Source organism: Nicotiana sylvestris, chromosome 1 (assembly GCF_000393655.2).
Source record: "Nicotiana sylvestris chromosome 1, ASM39365v2, whole genome shotgun sequence".
NCBI lineage: Eukaryota > Viridiplantae > Streptophyta > Magnoliopsida > Solanales > Solanaceae > Nicotiana > Nicotiana sylvestris.
The window spans coordinates 35,838,600-35,855,725 of record NC_091057.1 but is presented as its reverse complement, the minus strand read 5'-3'; the positions used below and the strand labels follow the sequence as shown (position 1 = coordinate 35,855,725).

At 44.1% G+C, this 17,126-nt stretch overlaps 1 protein-coding gene across 1 annotated transcript; it reads right to left on the bottom strand.

Moving 5' to 3' along the window:
* Nucleotides 1-11,357: 11,357 nt before the first annotated feature.
* On the bottom strand, nt 11,358-12,356 carry LOC138868671 (DNA polymerase-like). The gene has a single exon (XM_070146237.1). The coding sequence runs from the start codon at nt 12,354-12,356 to the stop codon at nt 11,358-11,360; it is 999 nt and encodes a 332-aa protein (XP_070002338.1).
* Nucleotides 12,357-17,126: the final 4,770 nt, after the last annotated feature.

Here is a 17,126-nt window from a genome sequence, read left to right as displayed (position 1 = left end):
AAGCTGGATCGGACCATCGCTTACGCTCGTGCAAAGGCAATGAGGGCAGGCCCTAGAGGAAGCCAGCGCTAAAGGTGCCGATCTCTCAGCTGAGATCGAGTAGGCCCGAGATTTGGAGGAAGAATTGGCATTCTCGACTACTTCGGATGAGGATCCCGGAGATGGTCCAAAGAGTAGTGGTGGTGAAGAGTATACCTGCGTCATCTTTCTTTCTCTTTTTTCTTTTTGTGTATGTATTTTCCAGGGAAAAAGGTATTGTCAAGATGCCCCCTATAAACATTTTTTTGGCAATGTAAGAAAATTTTCTGCTTCCAGTCTTGAATTCTTTATTTTTCAGCGATCACGTAGAGTTTAGCCTTTGAATTTTGATGTTGACTCCTAGGAGTCCATATTTGGAGCAATCGGGACCCTCGAGATCAGGCATCATCTCGAGATTAGGTCGATAGCTTTTTGGAGTCGATGCTTATAATAGCAGAAATCCTTGGGGTCTTAACATCTCCCGAGCACTGTGTGATAGCATCATTTATGCGACACGATCGTGAAGCGACCAGGGTAGTACTAGTACATTTCCCCAAAAAGGGGCACTAACATGGTTAGAATTAATTGGTCTTCAGGAAAGGCGAACAGTCGATGCTTGCCCCTATATATGCATTTGCTTATTTCTTAACTGAGGGTTCCACTACTCTATGTAACTATCCCTATTATAGAACTCTTATTCTTTGTGCTAGTTCTCTCACCATTTCAACTCAAAACGTTTGCCCAAGTATTCATCCTCCTCTTCCTATTTTACCGTAGCCATGGTTGCTGCATCAAAATCCGTTCATCAAGAAGAGGAGAGTTCTTCCTCCGTTTCGCGCTCGATCAGTGGTACACTGCCGGCATCTGGTGAGCTAAGCTCGAGGTGCTTTGTCTTGAGGAGAGACTTTACACTGGAGAGACCTCCCAACGTTCAAGCCCATAGGAAGCATGATCGAGGTTCATCTCCTCAATAGGGGAGGAACATCTCGAGATGGTTAGGAAGGACTGCGGATGGGGAGAAGAAGTGGTACTGCAGGTACCTTCCCCGGAGGAGAGCGTTATGGCGCATGTCGAGGGATTTTTGAATGTATATACATATCCCTTTACTTTGGGCCCTCTCGATAGGGTTGCTTGAATTTTGTAGAAGATACCAGGTTACTTTGGCGCAGATTCACCCATCTTTCTGGAGGATAGTGCTTATGATAAGATATTTTGTAGATAAGGCCGGACTCGAGTTCACCCTTATCCATCTTATTAGGTTGTATCGTCCCCTACATTACCGAGGCCTGATTACTCTGTGGTATCGATCCACCTGGCCCTTTATTGCTAGCAATGAAGAAGATGGGGACCAAGGGTAGATGAGCCGTTTCGTCTGAGCGCGGACTAGCGATATTATCCCAACAGAGTTTCTTCCATTTCCCGAGAAATGGAACCTTACACGTAAGTGGTATACGTATGCTCTTATTGTTTCTATCCATGTTGGAGGTGGACCCTTGTAAAGATGCTTTCCTTTTCTTTTGTAGTGATCCCGTGGATGCCACATGAGGTTTCCAACCTGGCTGATTGGTTTTGGAAACTGACAGCTTGCTTGACTTACGACGAGCGTAAGTGGCTAGATCTGGCCAAGGGTAGATGGGAGGCGAAACATCATGATACGTGGTGTGTGGATTGCTTTTTTTTGAAAGGTACTTTCTTTTATGCATGCTAACTCCATCACCGTAGGCATTGGAGATTTTTTCGAGATAAGTCCGTGCCCCCTCAGGTAAGAGGAAGAATCGTCGGCTTTGGGGTCGAGGATTGATAAAAAACGGAAGGATCCCTCGAAGAATGAGGTTGCTTGTAGAGAGGTAGGCCTTGCTCAAAGGCATAAATAAATTGTATCTGTTGAGCCCGCGGCATCCGAGGCTTCTCTCTTTGGAAAGGTGGTTCCTCCCTTGCCGCCATCTTTACTTCTCACCGAAGGTACTTCGGGGGATACAGGTGCTCAGCCGTCGTCCTCACCCCCCATCGAAGGTACTTCGAGGGATGATCGAGATCAGGGACCGCCTAAATCAAGCGGGGCCTTGAGCGACCATATCCCTATCAAGATCGGTTCAACTGAGGCCGGTAAGATCAGGCCAGTGGATGCTCGCTCAACCTTTGAGGAAGCTCAGCGTCTTTGTTTGTCGTGAGTTTGGGTTGACTTCGTAGATCTTTTGATCTTGTCATTTTCGTTTTCTCATTGAGCTTCTTTTTTATAGGCCTTTGATAAGCTCAAGTCCGAGTTGCTTCGCTATGAAGCTCGGTTGAGGAAAGCCTTGGATGGGGGGAAATCCCTCAGGCTTCTTTGTGACAAAAGTGGGAAAGAACTGAGGCACCTTCGGTATGAGGCAAATCAGAGCCTGAACTATGAAAGCCACCTTGATAAACAGGTAACCATCGCTCCGAGGGAATGCATGTTTCTTCTTCTTTCCTCAAAGATTAACATTTTGATACTTCAGTTGCAGAGCAAGGCGGAAGATTTGGAATGCCTTTGGGGAAAGGTTGGCCAGGCCAAACGTGAGTGTGATGAGCTAAGGGCTCAGATGGACGTGCATATTGCGGCCAAGGAGGATTCTTTGGCCAAGGCTTCCGCCCTCGAAGTGCAGCTCTAGAATGCTCATGCAAATAGCTTGGCCCAGACGAGCATGATTGCGCGGCTCGAGTATGAACTTATAATAATGAAGGCCGAGGTTGTAGATGGTCTGGTTGAAGCCGAAGAGATCCAAACCAAGACCAATAAGAAAGTGGCCATCTTTTTGCAAGACGCTGCCGACGCTCGAGCTGAGCTATGAAAGCCACCTTGATAAACAGGTAACCATTGCTCCGAGGGAATGCATGCTTCTTCTTCTTTCCTCAAAGATTAACATTTTGATACTTCAGTTGCAGAGCAAGGCAGAAGATCTTGAACGCCTTTGGGGTGAGGTTGGCCAGCTAATCGTGAGTGTGATGAGCTAAGGGCTCAGATGGACGTGCATATTGTGGCCAAGGAGTTTGCTTTGGCCAAGGCTTCCGCCCTCGAAGTGCAGCTCTAGAATGCTCGTGCAAATAGCTCGGCCCGGACGAGCATGATTGCGAGGCTCGAGTATGAACTTCTAAAGATGAAGGCCGAGGTTGTAGATAGTCTGGTTGAAGCTGAAGAGATCCAAACCAAGGCTGATAAGAAAGTGGCAATCTTTTTGCAAGACGCTACCGACGCTCGAGCTGAGCTGAGAGGGGCACTTGACCGGGAGAGTAGGAGGAAGGAGTATGTTAGGTGTAAATCTCAGAGGGAAACCCTCGCGGAGATCCATGCCAGGGGCTTCGATCTCTCAGAAGATATAAAGCAGGCAAATACGGATGAATATGTCGCTAAGTTCCTTCTGTCCGATGCCAAAGATAGCGAGAACGAGGCTGACGGGCCGTAGTCCCCGAGGGGGACGTAGATTAGGTTTTTCTTTTCTGATTTCGTGTATAGTGATTTTAAAGAGCATTGTAAATGGAGCTTTGTATTTTTTCACATATACGTATAAAAGGAAACCTTGCGGTTTCATTTTTCATGCACTTCCCTTTGCTTCGATGTTTTCAGTCATTAGCCAGATGAACTGGTCTCTGAGTTAAAAGAACCTTTAGGTTTATAGTATGACCCTAGGGCTCGTTGGGCTGGCCCGTAGGCTCTTACGCGTTTGGTCGGTACAACCTTTTAGTATAAGCCAGCGATTAAGCTCTTATGCTTTTTTTCTAAGGCATATTCAGTTAACTATTTCAAGTTCAGTCTCCGAGTCGGGTTTCGACTCGAGCTCATTGAACCTTAAGTTTTTGAATTTAAAGCTGGCCCTTAGGCTCTTATGCGTCAGGTCGGTACGACCTCTCATATGGGCTGGCGGCAGTGGCTCTTACGCATTAGGTCGGTATGACCTTTTATATGGGCTAGCGGCAGTGGCTCTTACGCAAGGGGTCAGTACGATCTCTAATAGGCTTTATTTTTCCCTTATTAAGGACTTTTTGAAATTGTGTTTGTCTGACTCTTCGACGGTTTGATAAAAACCTCGATTGTGAGTCATTATGCGACGATGAACGAGCACCTCGGGAGGTTTTGCTCGATGGCTAAGTGTTCCGAAGCCTATGGTCGAAGTTCTTCTGCATATGTCGAGGGTAGCCTGTATAACCAGTTCTTTTTGAAGTACTTTCGAAGTAATTGAAGGCCTATGATTTTACAACGACGATCGGGCATCCCCGAGTCGCGTTAGTTTGGCTGGTACAGCCGTGTGACCATAGTCATTGTGTTTGGCCGGAGCCTTTCAGTCCTTGAGTGAAGTAGTTTCAGCGTCTATATCGAGGATATGCCTTTTTAGGGGTCTTACAAGTTCGAATATATAGCCTTAACTTTAAGGTCGGGATAATGCTTTTCTGTAAGGTCTTATAATTTTTACATGCTTTGAGGTCTTACAGTTTTGGTTACTTGGTACAATTATGGTTTATGCCTTGCTTGAGGTCTTACAGTTTTGGTGTTGCCTTATAAAGGTCTTACGGGGTCGAGGTTGCCCATATGAGGTCTTATGGCCTCGGCAGTCCCCGAGATATTGAAGGTTTTGTTGGCCCTGGAGCCATTTTTGTAGACTTGACGTTGCCTCATTGAGGGCTTACGAGCTTGAAGCTTCCGACCCGGGGGTCATACGATTTTGACTTTTTGATGCCAGTCCACGAGTGTTCGGGGCATTCTTGGCTTCTAGAGCCGGTTTTGTAACCTTGACGTTGCCTCATTGAGGGCTTACAAGTTCGAAGCTTCCGACCTGGAGGTCATGCGACTTCGAGTTTTTGACGTCAGTCCCCGAGTGTTCGGGACGTTTTTGGCTCTGAAGCCGTTTTTGTAAAAAATACTGAACTCCTTTGAAATGCTTTGATGGAGGCGAAAGTATTCTTTGATTACTTGGTACATGTATACACATTTTTGTTGTTAAGGGCTCGATTACTCTATACGGACACGGTTCGTTCGACCGTTTGGCCCGGTACATCGTTTTCCTATTGAGACCCCGTTTAGCACATCTTGGTTTCTCCGAGAAGGTGACCTTCGGGGGGATGCCCCCCAATATTCAAGGTTGATTAAAGAGAAGCCTTGAATACTTGTTGAGTCTTTCTTAGGTATCATATGGATGTTGCCTCGTTAAAAACCTTGCCGGTAAAACCCTTCTTTGGATAAAAACCTGGTCGAAGGAAAAGAGTGCAACGTACGCTTTTGGAACCTAGGGCCTTCGAGTTGGAACGCGCTTTGGCCATTTCTATCGGATACCTGCACTCGGGTTAGTATAAAATATAACTACTAAAAAAACATGATCATAACTTAGTGCTGACGGCGCTTCGGGCCTCGATATGTTTCAATCGTTCGTTCTGAGGATGCGGTACGGTCCTTTGCTTTGTTTGGTCGGGTGTAGCCGAGAATATAGCTTGTTATTGCTATTTTACTATTTTCTTATCCTTTGTCTCCCTCGACGGTGGAGGTATTGGCGTCGGTGCCATATCGTGTACCGCAAACATCTCTTTTGCTGCATGTTGTTCCCCGTAGATGATTTTTATCCTGTCCTTTGTCGAAACTTTCATCATTTGATGGAGGGTGGATGGTACTGCTCTCATGCAATGTATCCATGGCCTTTCTAGCAATGCGTTGTACCTCATGTAACCTTCGATGACATGGAATTTGGCATTTTGGATAGTGCCAGCAACGTTGACCGGGAGGGTGATTTCCCTTTTCGTTGTTTCGTTCGCCATGTTGAACCCGTTGAGGACTCGAGAGGTGGGCACGATTTGGTCAAGAAGTCCGAGCTGCTTCACCACCCTTGACCTAATAATATTGGCCGAGCTACCTGGATCCATAAGTACACGTTTAATTTGAAATGTATTTACAAGAAAAGATATTACCAATGCGTCGTTATGAGGATAAGACAAGGTCTTGATGTCTTCGTCGCTGAAGGTGAGAGCGTCCTTGGGTATGTAACCTCGAGTTCGCTTTTCTTTGGATATGGATATTTTTGTTCTCCTGACCATGGGTTCTTGTGGATCATCGTTGCCTCTTAAGATCATGTGGATGACATGTTGTGGATCATCTATTTCATTCTTCTTGGTTTCCTCTCTTTCCCGGAACTGATTTTTGGCTAATCATTAAGGAATTCTCGAAGGTGACCTTTGCTGAGTGGTCGGGCTTCATCTTCCCGGAGTTGTCGGCAGTCCTCGGTCTTGTGACCATGTGTGCCATGAAATTCACACACTAAGTTATGGTTCTTTTGCGAAGGATCTGATTGTACAGGCCTTGGCCACTTGGTGTCTCTAATTTTACTAATGATAAATATGAGGCCCAAACTGAGAAGTGTTGCACCCCCTTGAAATGAGTGTATGTATATCACACCTCCTACGGTTGTTGCCAAAGCTCCGAGTGAACCCGAAATAGGCCATGGACTTGGATCTACCAAATGATAAGAATGCCTCTGAGATTCAATCATAAACCACTTTGCCTCGGTTCTATGTAAACCCCCCTTCACCCCCACCCCCTAAAGTAGTAAAGTAAAGAAGGGCTCTTTGGGGTCTAATTTTCTTTCTATCTGACAGGACAAACAAAGAAATAGGAAGGGATGGTTCTTTCATTCCATTGATAGAAGTCTAACTAGAAAAAGACTCTCTCTATTACTTTGAGAAGAGAATCGTTGGTTTGACCGACGAACTACGTGGGAAAATAGACCTTCTTTCTTTGATTTGAAGCAAGATTTTTTTTAAGTAACAATTCCATTCAGTTCGCTTTCGGAAAACTTGCTGGTCGCGGATTAGTTCGTTCTGCGCCGCCAGCGGCCTCAACCCAAAGGCGCAGGTTGATCTCTCTGGTTGAGGCTACATTCATTTATTCATATTCAACTTGACACGTGGGAAGGGCTTACTCTACTAGTGGCTCGGCTTGGTCTCTCTCCCTTCCCGCACTATTCCTCCCCACTAAAAAGAGCGATTGAGAATCTCGAGAACCTTTCTGAACATCTGTCTTCATGGGGTGATTGGAAAAGAAAGGTGTATTTAATTCTTTTACTGCCTTCCATTCCACTATTCTTATAGAATTAATTGCTCTTCCGAATGACCAAGTCATAATGAGATTAAAAACCGATGCTTCCTTGGCCGTGTGGAACATGGATTAGCATTATGTCATTCCTACAAGTGATGACCCACCCATGATTGCTATGTACGGACTTAGAGATCAAATATAATATGTTTCTTTCCATTCCTCGCGAGCCACTTATTTCTCCGAAACAAGAGATTAAAGTCATCTTCCTCCTTTTTCCCAAGAAGTCGATGGCATTACACCATTGGGATACTTCGAATAAACTTGAGTACATATAGGATACACCGGTGCTAAAACCTTTTCTCAAGATATCTTCCAAACAGTTGGGGTCGTTGCTCCGGATCTTGTTATCCCGGTGTGAAACCAGTTGGTTCCGTAGTTTTAGAATTCTACTGATCCCAAGTACTCCATCTCCATCATTGCATATAGGAATATAGAAAGTAAAGAGGAAAAAGCATGACTAGAAGAATTGTGTGAAATAAGTGAATTTATCAAGTTGAGGCATTCTTGATTGATTGAGACAAAATGATTCCCTCAATACAGCTTAACTCCATCAAGCCTGTACGTGTAGTGAAGAAGTATAGAGCACTTTGGTTGGTTGTTGACAAACGGAAAGCATGGGAGAAAAAAAGATGGACGAAGACAACAAAAAGGGACACTTCCCTATACTAAGTGACACCAAAGTACTCTTTAGGCGGATTTGAAAGCATCGGATTGAATCAGACAGAAGGTTCACCCCTCACCTAGTCTCCCCCATTCCAAAAATAGCAGAGAAAGTCATGATAGACGGGCTATTTCGCCCTTGCTGCTGTAGTTGAAGTAGCATTCTCTGAAGAAATTATTCGAGTACTGTCTTTATTACAGGATCGCGGGGATGCGGATCGGTTAGACCGGCTCTGTCTAACTACAGAATTATATACTCTAGGATTTCTGGCCTTAAGCATTGTTCCCTAAAAGGGGATTCACGTAAAATCGGAAGAAATTCGTTGTCCGGTTCATTGAGAAAGAGATTAAAAAGTTGATCCTGAAGATTCGCTTTTAACTCTAAAACTTTGATATCGAGCAACTTATTATTTACCGCTGATAGAAATTCAATCGGAGTTCGGGTTTCATTTAAAAAGCTTCTCACTAACTCTTCGTATCCCCCAGCGTTAAGTTGAGGAGGTAATTGGTCGATTTGTAGTGCTTCTAAGAGACAGATTCGAGCATAGAGGTCTATCTCCAAATCCTCAAGCTTTGGGAACTGACGACCCCAAAGAAAATGAGAATTGAAGAGAAGGAGAAGGGGGGGCGCCGGATTATCCTGCCTAACTGGAAGTGAATTTGTATGGGATGATCTTATAATTATAGTAGTAGTAGAACCGAATGAATCCGTTTCTCCAATTGAGGAAGGGGAGTCAAAAAAATGCGAAAAAAAGAGCAAAATGTCTATATGACCATGACCCTTTCTTAATAAGTAAGAAATTAGTAGCAGATAGAGTATCCGTATTAAAATATGTATTAAAAATCTTACTACTCGGGATAGTAAATAAAAAAGTTTCATCCAAAAAAGCATTTGACCTAAAGTAAAATTGCCATATCTTCCAAAACTTCCCTTCCATATAGATCGTTGTGGCATGAACTAATTTCTTCGCTTCGATTCCGCCCCTAAAGCTAGCTCCTACTCCTCCTCCTTCTCCTTTAGGATAGGATCCTCCTTGGTCCTTTTTACATAACACTCTCGGCCGCCCAAGAGGACTGGCTATCTTTCTCTTTATACGCAATATCTTGAAAGGCAAAGAAAAACATCTACCTTGGCAACGTCATTGACTGATATATTCATTGCATGGAATGCCACACTCAATTGTCAGCGACTGGGGACCCGGTCTTCATTAGCAATTTATGGCATGAGCTCTTTCGTTTACAAGGGACACAATTTAACATGAGTACTGCTTTACACTCTTTTCCCGTACACTTAAGACTCAACCAATCTTGAAAGTTCCGTGGACAACTGGCATACCTTGAATCTAGCCTGCAATCCTTTCGCACTTCTCTTATCAAATTTCTAGTTAGAGAGAGAGCTAACCGCTGCCAAAATGCAGCAGTTTTTCTTATATACGATAGCACCCCCTGCCCTCCTTGTTCAAGTAGTTCAAGAGTGAAAGGGCGTAGTGAAAGAAGGGAAAGATATCTTTCAAAGATATTCTACCCATAAAGGCAGTTCTCTTATATGGCAATACTAGATTGGCGAGACAAGAGAGAAAGCTTAGAAAGTAGTAAGGTGTCTATGGGGCTTGCCTTACAGGTAGTGACTATACCACTTACATATCGAACAGATCTTACTCTCAATGGAGTCATTTCGATATGACCTAGGAACTTACAGAATACCGAACTTGGATAATCGGTAGAAGAATGATTGGCTAGATCATTTGCTTCACTGCGGAAGAACCCCTTTCTACGCTACGTTCCCAATAAAAAGCCGTCATCCTTCTGTCGCCTGTTAGCCACACCAGACCAAGAAAAGGCAAACTAATCAACCAAGACTCAGTCACGACCTTTGTAACCTCACGGCCACTTTCTTTCCTAGAGCTTGCAGCCATTATCTTCGCTTTTCAGATATGGTGACATTACTTGTATGGGGGGAAGTGCCAGATCTTTACGGATCATAAGAGCTTGAGGTACTTGATGACACAGAAGGAGTTGAACCTTCGCCAGGATGGCACACTTCTATTCCGGGGACGAGTATGTGTTCCTCAGGACAGTGACCTGTGCCATGATATCTTGGAGGAGGCGCATAGCTCACCTTTTTTCCTGCACCCAGGGAGCACGAAGATGTACAGGACGATCCGCCCACACTATTGGTGGAAAGGTATGAAGAGGGATGTCGCTGAGTATGTGGCTAAATGCTTAGTGTGCCAGCTGGTTAAGGCTGAGCACCAGAGACCAGCAGGACCCTTACAGCCAGTTCAGATACCACAGTGGAAGTGGGACGAGATAGCCATGGACTTTGTCTCTGGATTGCCGAAGACTGCGAGGCAACATGACGCCATTTGGGTGATTATTGATCGGCTGACCAAGTCAGCTCACTTCCTGCCGATCAGTATGACTTACTCTACGGGCAAGCTAGCCCAGATATATATTGATGAGATAGTGCGCCTACACGGGATACCATCATCCATAGTATCAGACAGAGATCCACGGTTCACTTCAGCCTTGTGGCAGAGCCTACAGAAGGCTTTGGGTAGCAGAGTGAGTCTTAGCACAGCCTTCCATCCTCAGACCGATGGCCAGTCTAAGAGGACCATCCAGACATTGGAGGCTATGCGGAGGTAATCCCTTGATTTTCGAGGTTGTTGGGACAGACATCTACCCTTGGTTACGTTCGCCTATAACAAGAGTTCTCAGGCGAGTATAGGCATGCCACCTTTTGAGGCACTCTATGGACGCAAGTGCAGGACTCCCCTATGCTGGGATGAAGTAGGGGAGAGACAGATTCTTGGGCCAGAGATTGTACAGGAGACCTCTTCCTTCGGTCCGGTTAGTACATGGTTCTGTCGTTTACCTTGCGCCTATCTATTCCTTTAAGCTTATATCTTATACCATTGCAATCAGACTCATTGGATATGTTCCTTTTCTCTTCTACTATCGAGAGTCGTACGGGTGAGGAGGTGAGCTCTAAGCGTATACACATAGATAGATCTGGGTAAGCGACCATCAGCGGTATGGGTAGCAGCTACTATCAGTACGCCAGTCTAAGGCTGTTCGTAGAGGTAGGTCGTAGAGATCTATGAAGGGCTATCTTTAGCATAAATAGCATGGTTAATTATAGAATAGCGTGATGGCCGTAAGAAGATCATAAATAAGGTAAATAGTCTGGAGTGGATGTCTAGATCATCTCGGTTTTAATAACTTCTGGGTTTATACCAAATCGACCGTAGAGAGAGTTCATTAGTATCTTGTAGATATATACCATAGCTGCATCATCCTTTATCTTTGCTTCTTGTCTTCTAGCGAAGATGTCTGATACAAAGCCTTCGAAAGGACTCTTCTTTTTCTCATACAAGTAGCCCCTTAGCGGGAAAATTCTATAACCCAAGTTTCGGGCATAAAAAAATTCTTCGCTAAAATAGACGCCTACGAATTTACCTGTTGGGAAGGCTAAAGCATTATGTCTATCCTTATAGGGTAAGAAGGCTTTCTCTATTGTAGAGAGGACACACTACAAAAGCCTCAATAAAGCCAAAGAAGTTATCCAATTCTGCCTTTTCTAAATTATTATGCCAGACGTCCCGTCCTGGGAGCCTCGTTCGCCTGGCATCGGAAAAGTTTTCATTATAAATGGATATAAGGAGTTCACATTGTAATAGTATAAATTATAACCATAGGGCTTATAGACATCGGCATGTCCATAATAACCACGCCAAATGAAGCGTTCTTGGTTTCGAGTTGGTATATGGATGGGCCAACTCTTTGGGTCGTAATAGTGCATACGAAAGATTGATAGAGCTAGCGATGACAACGTTATTGTATCAACGATGTCTATTTTGTACAGATTCCAATAAATCTCTTGTGCCTTCAGCATAACGCCACCTAAGAGACGAATATCTTGTTTCAGATAAGCCAACAATTGTTGACCTATCTCCGGAAGATACTCAAGTCGTAATTTCTCATAGGGAATGGTGCCTTTAGAACCTAATTTCGGGCATAAATCCTGGGCCAAGTTATTTAGCGCAGCGGGAAGGAGAAGGTAGGAATCCCTTATACGGAACAATAATTTCTTTTTTTCATTTCCACGATAGACTTTTAACTCGTACATTTTATGCTTCCTCATCACCGTTTGGAAGGAGTACTTGCCGATCTGAGAAGTAAAAGCTCTCGTTACTATAATGCCATCGTATCGTGAAAAGTTATGGAAATAGACCGTTCGAATTTCTTTTTCATCTGATACCACAGCCGCTAAACGCTCTATAAAGTCGAGCATCATACGTTCACTTCGTTTTTTGAAATCTGATATTGAGAAATCGTTATCTTCACTGAAATATGTTTCAATATAATATTCAGACTTGGAAGCAAGATCTTCACCCGGCTTAACCACTAAGAACCCCACTGCGCAAGGAACATGAACATCGTCGTGGAGAGCAGCCTCTATATCGGCAACAATGAATGGGCTCCTTTTTATTTTCTTAATTGCTTTCAGTGCGGGTATATGATCGGGACGACGACTCTTCTTACCCATAGCTACCACTTCTACAGGTTCATCACTCATTGTCCCGCCATCCGTTAATTCATCACAAAGTTGCTTAAAAATTTCCTCTAGGCTAAAAGGGTGGACTTCACGGTGTTCAACCCTTTCGAAGAGATAGATTCGAACCCCTACTCGGTCTAGCTGCCCCTCTTCGTATTTTATTTCTCAGCCTTTTCACAGACTTGTTTCAAAATTTCATTATATACACGAAGCGGGGGTACTTCTGCGTTATCGGCCTTTACTAAAATTGCATTTCCTGCTGTAAAGTCGGCTCGTTCGTTATTTGTATGTATCAGACCATAATGGATAGTGAATTTAATAGAACGAAATCCGCTATTGTATGCATATTTCATTAACAGTATCATTCCCGCTAATGAGATAACTTCAATTTCGACACATTTAAGGTAAGGTTTTTTAAAGCGGAATTCTGCTATTCTTATTGACTCAAGGGGGCTATGATATTTTTCCTCAGCGATCAACTTGTAGAGAAATCCAGACTGGAACTATTGATGATTCTATGTTAGCTCTAAAGTAAGGAGACCACTTAAAAACCCTCATCGGATAAGAAAAGATATACCAGATAGAGCGCAACCAAGTCCATTTTTGAATGAAAAGGCTAAATCATCACCTTATTTGAGGAAGTAGCCATGGAAGATTGGGTCTGTATGGCTTCCTGGGGTCGAAAGATCTTCCTTCAGCCTTGAAAGTATGCTGCTGCTTTAGCGCGAATGAAACCATTTCTCAAAATAAAAAGGAATCCTCCTCTTGAGGTTGGTAACCTAGCCCAAAACCATGCTCATGGGAAAAAAGTATGGGGAAATTAAAAGAGACCTTGATGTCTTCGCCCTAAGCGCATGCCAGGAAACTCATTCCTCTCATGATTTCCATGACACGAATCTTACTCTAGGGATCGAAATAAAAGGTAAAATACTCCTTACTCGTAATTAAACCCACTAATCATCATATCTTTTTTACCATGTTCGATTTGCAGAATGGGGATATTCGAATCCGGTCCTTCTGACATATCTGCATCCCCATGTATAGTAAGAGTCTTTCCAACGAGGAACTTCACTATCGTATAGTTGACTCGACTCGAATGCCCTCTTAGCAATAACATTCGTAACCGCAACTATTGAGTCTGTTGTGGGAATAAGCGTCGCAGAATAGGCAGCTATTGACTCCCTCTTGACAGCTTGCTTATGTTAGAGCTATTGTGTCACTGTCCTTCTCTACTTTCTCTGTCGATACCGAAGAGGGTAACTAACCTCTTGACTAAGGGCTTGTTTTGTTTACAAAGTGAAAAAAGGAAACTTGTCAACTAGACTTAGCGGAATGTCCAGGGGCAAACCGGTCGTTAAGATAGAGTCGGTGTCGGTAGCAGTTCTTGCTTAGCGGGATCAGGTCACCAATCGTTCACATAGTTTAGGAATGAATATCCGTAACTCCCATTCCAGTACTTAAACTGACAAAATGGAATAAAAAATACGCTCAAAGGTCTTTGGTGCCTGAATGCTTGACTTAGAGATTGAACTAGGGGCAATCCAGCAACCATTTCAACTAGATACCATCAAGAGGGCAAGAGAGGAGGAGCCGATGAAATTCTTTCGGAGTTCTTCCCCGTTGACGTCTAAGCTCTCAAGGACTCGGATTAGTCAACAGGAATGAAATCTAAGAAAGTTGGTAGCTCGAGCGAGGAGCGGAGCCCAGCCCTATAGCTATAGGCTATATAATATTCTATTTCCTATGCTTTGAATAGTTAGAATCAAACTCATTGCTCATTCATTAAGAGCACTTGTCGGTAAAGTAGATCTAGACCGAGAGAGAGAATTGGCTTCTCGAGAATCTGCTGGAGTCAGATCAGTAGGGGAGTTCACATCGGGACTTTCTTAATAGAGAAAGAACCCATACCCTGAACCGGGGAAAGGCGATAATGACCCAGGAAATAGTGAAGTACGTGAATCGACTCCCTCTTCGAGTTCAGACCTTTTAACATAAAATAAAGAATAAGGGACTGACTTCTTTCTTGACAAGGATCCTAAGTAAATTGCACATGCTCCAAGGACTTCACGGAATTAAGAGGCACACAGGTGGGTATACCAAGAGAAATGCGGGTAAGAGACGAGGGAAATTGCCTCAACAAAACAAGATTTTATTTCCAGAAAGATCCCACGCTGAGGGATGAACCTCGCCAAATGATCTTATATATCACCCATCCCATCTTTTAGGTTCCATTTGGGCAATATGTATCCCGTTGGGTATGGCTCGTAGTAAACCTCCGTAAGATAAGAAGGATCATAGGGTAGGTAACATTTTCACCATTCTAAAAGAATGGTACCTTCCAGTAAGCAGGTCTCTTCAGGCACTCCCAAAAGAAAAGAGAGAATTCAATTCATTTTAGACTTTGAGCGAGGATACTCCAACAAGAAGAGCCTAACCAGGCCCTTGAGATAACAGCCCATACCATAGGGTATCCCTACAGAGCCAAAATGAAAGGCCTTCATCATAGGCTAACATAGTAGACAATAACGCGAAATCCAGGAAGGGGAGGGGGAATGAATGCCAAATCTGAAGCAAACCGAAAAGCTAGTTCCTGTGGAGTGAGTCTAGTGCTTCCCTTTAACCTAGAAGCACTCAGTGAGCCTTCAACAATGTCCTTCCTGGCCTGTTGTTTGAGTTGACCGAAGGCGACGGGTGGAGAGAACCAAAGACGTTGACGATCGATTCCTTCCAAAGGGAGCTGTTGCCGACCCTTACACCATAAAAAGAAGACCAGTTTCCGATCGGACAAGAGAAGCAACTAGAGTTTACTTTTTTGTTAGACCGACACTCAAGACCCAGTTGCGAGCAATAGCGTCTTACACTTTCCCAAAGACCAATACACAAGTGATTCGCCATAGTCTAATCGATTGAGGAGGACAGCCAATGACCGAGCTTGAGGTGGGAATAAAGAGAATCTTCTATAAAGAATCTTCCTTTTATCTCCGCAGAAGGCCTGATTTATGCTTATTATCAATCCTTGTGGGAGCTTACCCCTATGGCTTTAGCACGCCCTCCCTCTTCTAAGGATAAATACCCATACTATTGAACTAGAGCTCCCCTCTACGAGATGAACTCAACAGAGAAGAGGGGAGGAGCGCATATTTCTTTTATATTAAAAGAAAGAAAGCTTTTTTAGTTTCCTTGCAGCCAGTTACAGGCGAGTCAGAAGCCCTTATAGCAAGTGCTAGCTCTATTTATCCTATTGGGATTGGAGCAAGAGTGGAATGGAAGAAAGAAAGCTGTCCTTATCTTCTCCTCCAACCGCTACCTCCTCCCGACATGAAGGAATGCCCAATAATCCTTCGGGGGCTGGTATGTCCTTTCAGTTCTGGTCTGGGGAAGGCCGATCAAAGAAAGGACTCCTATACTGCCTGGTGTTGATTCGGCAATTTGCGTCTAGTGGGGAGCTTTGTCATCTCAAAGAATAAGCGGATCTTAATCTTTAAGTCGTGGATCTCCTGATGGCGGCTAGCTGCTTTCTGCTCTCCTTATTAGTTTAGTGCCAACTCCGCTAGGTATAGGTAGGGAGTCTTCTACAAGTCGCATTACTGGTCGATGACCTGATTTTGGAAGCAGTCGAGATGCCTTTGCTGGGGGAACCCTTCCTTGCATTCTTTTATTGTATTCGCTTCAATCGCCCATGATTGAGACAAAGGTAGATGAGAAGAAATTCTTTTTCTTTCATAGTCTGCTAATTTTCTTCTTCTTGCATCTCGTCGATACGATAGGTTGATTTACCTTACTAGTCATATGCCCTAAAGGTTTACTGTCTGGATGGTACTTTTCAACAGATAAGCGAATCGCGCTCAAGTGGTGGTTGACGAAATATCTAATCCTCCTTTTCCCTGTCTGGTGTGGCCTTAGATTCCGCTGTCCCTTTCCGCTTCACGCAATAGCACGCTCCGAAGCAGGCTTCGCCGGTAGTAGCCTCCTGAATTAGTCGACTAGCTTCTTTCCGGCAAAGCTTACCAATCCTACACTCCTTTCTTCTATGTCTGGTGGAGCTATTCCCAGACAGCCTGAGAGCTGAGTGAGGACCTTATTTGAGATGCTTTTTTCCTTCCAAAGCGAAATAATCACTCCTCTAGCTTATTGCGCTCGATCTACATCCTACCTAACTCGATGTTGCTTTTCTTCTTAGACACAGAAGGTTTTTGCTCTCGTATTGCGGGTTTTCCACTTCGTTCAGTTACATTAGGGCTTTATACAACTCTACCTTGGTGATTAAGTTCCGCTTTAGTTGGTGTGAAATGAGCGGATTCTGGGATAGGAGGTCTTGTCGGTATGGAACCTACCCTTCCGGAGTGAAGGATTGTCATCCTATAGCCGAGTGTTTTTAATTTGGTTTAGAGTCGAGTGATGAAGCTCATGATTCTGCCGTTAGTGAGAAGCAAGTAAACTCTATAGCCCTAAACTAAAGGAGCAGGTCAAGTTCGTTCAGCTTGAGGGATAAATTACGTGGCTGACCTGCCAGTCCATCAAATATCGTAGTTTATCCTTAAGAGCAGGAGGTTCCTTGTGTGAAACTTAGATGTTGAAGCACGCACCCTTTCTTTATCTTATGCTATGGGTAAGGAATCAAAGGCAAGGAGCCAACCCCAGTTCTTTTTAGGAAGCAACCTCTCCCCTCCCCTGTGGGTTCACCCCTGAGTCTAATGCCTTAACGGCCTTTTAAGCGCCTCTCACAACGGACTCGACACCAATGGGGCGGGATTGGTCATCTTCTAGCTTACTCTGCTAGAACTATTGTGA

Bases quoted from the DNA above. Each gene is read 5' to 3' on its own strand.
- LOC138868671 (XM_070146237.1), bottom strand. From the start codon at position 12,356: ATGAGTGATGAACCTGTAGAAGTGGTAGCTATGGGTAAGAAGAGTCGT.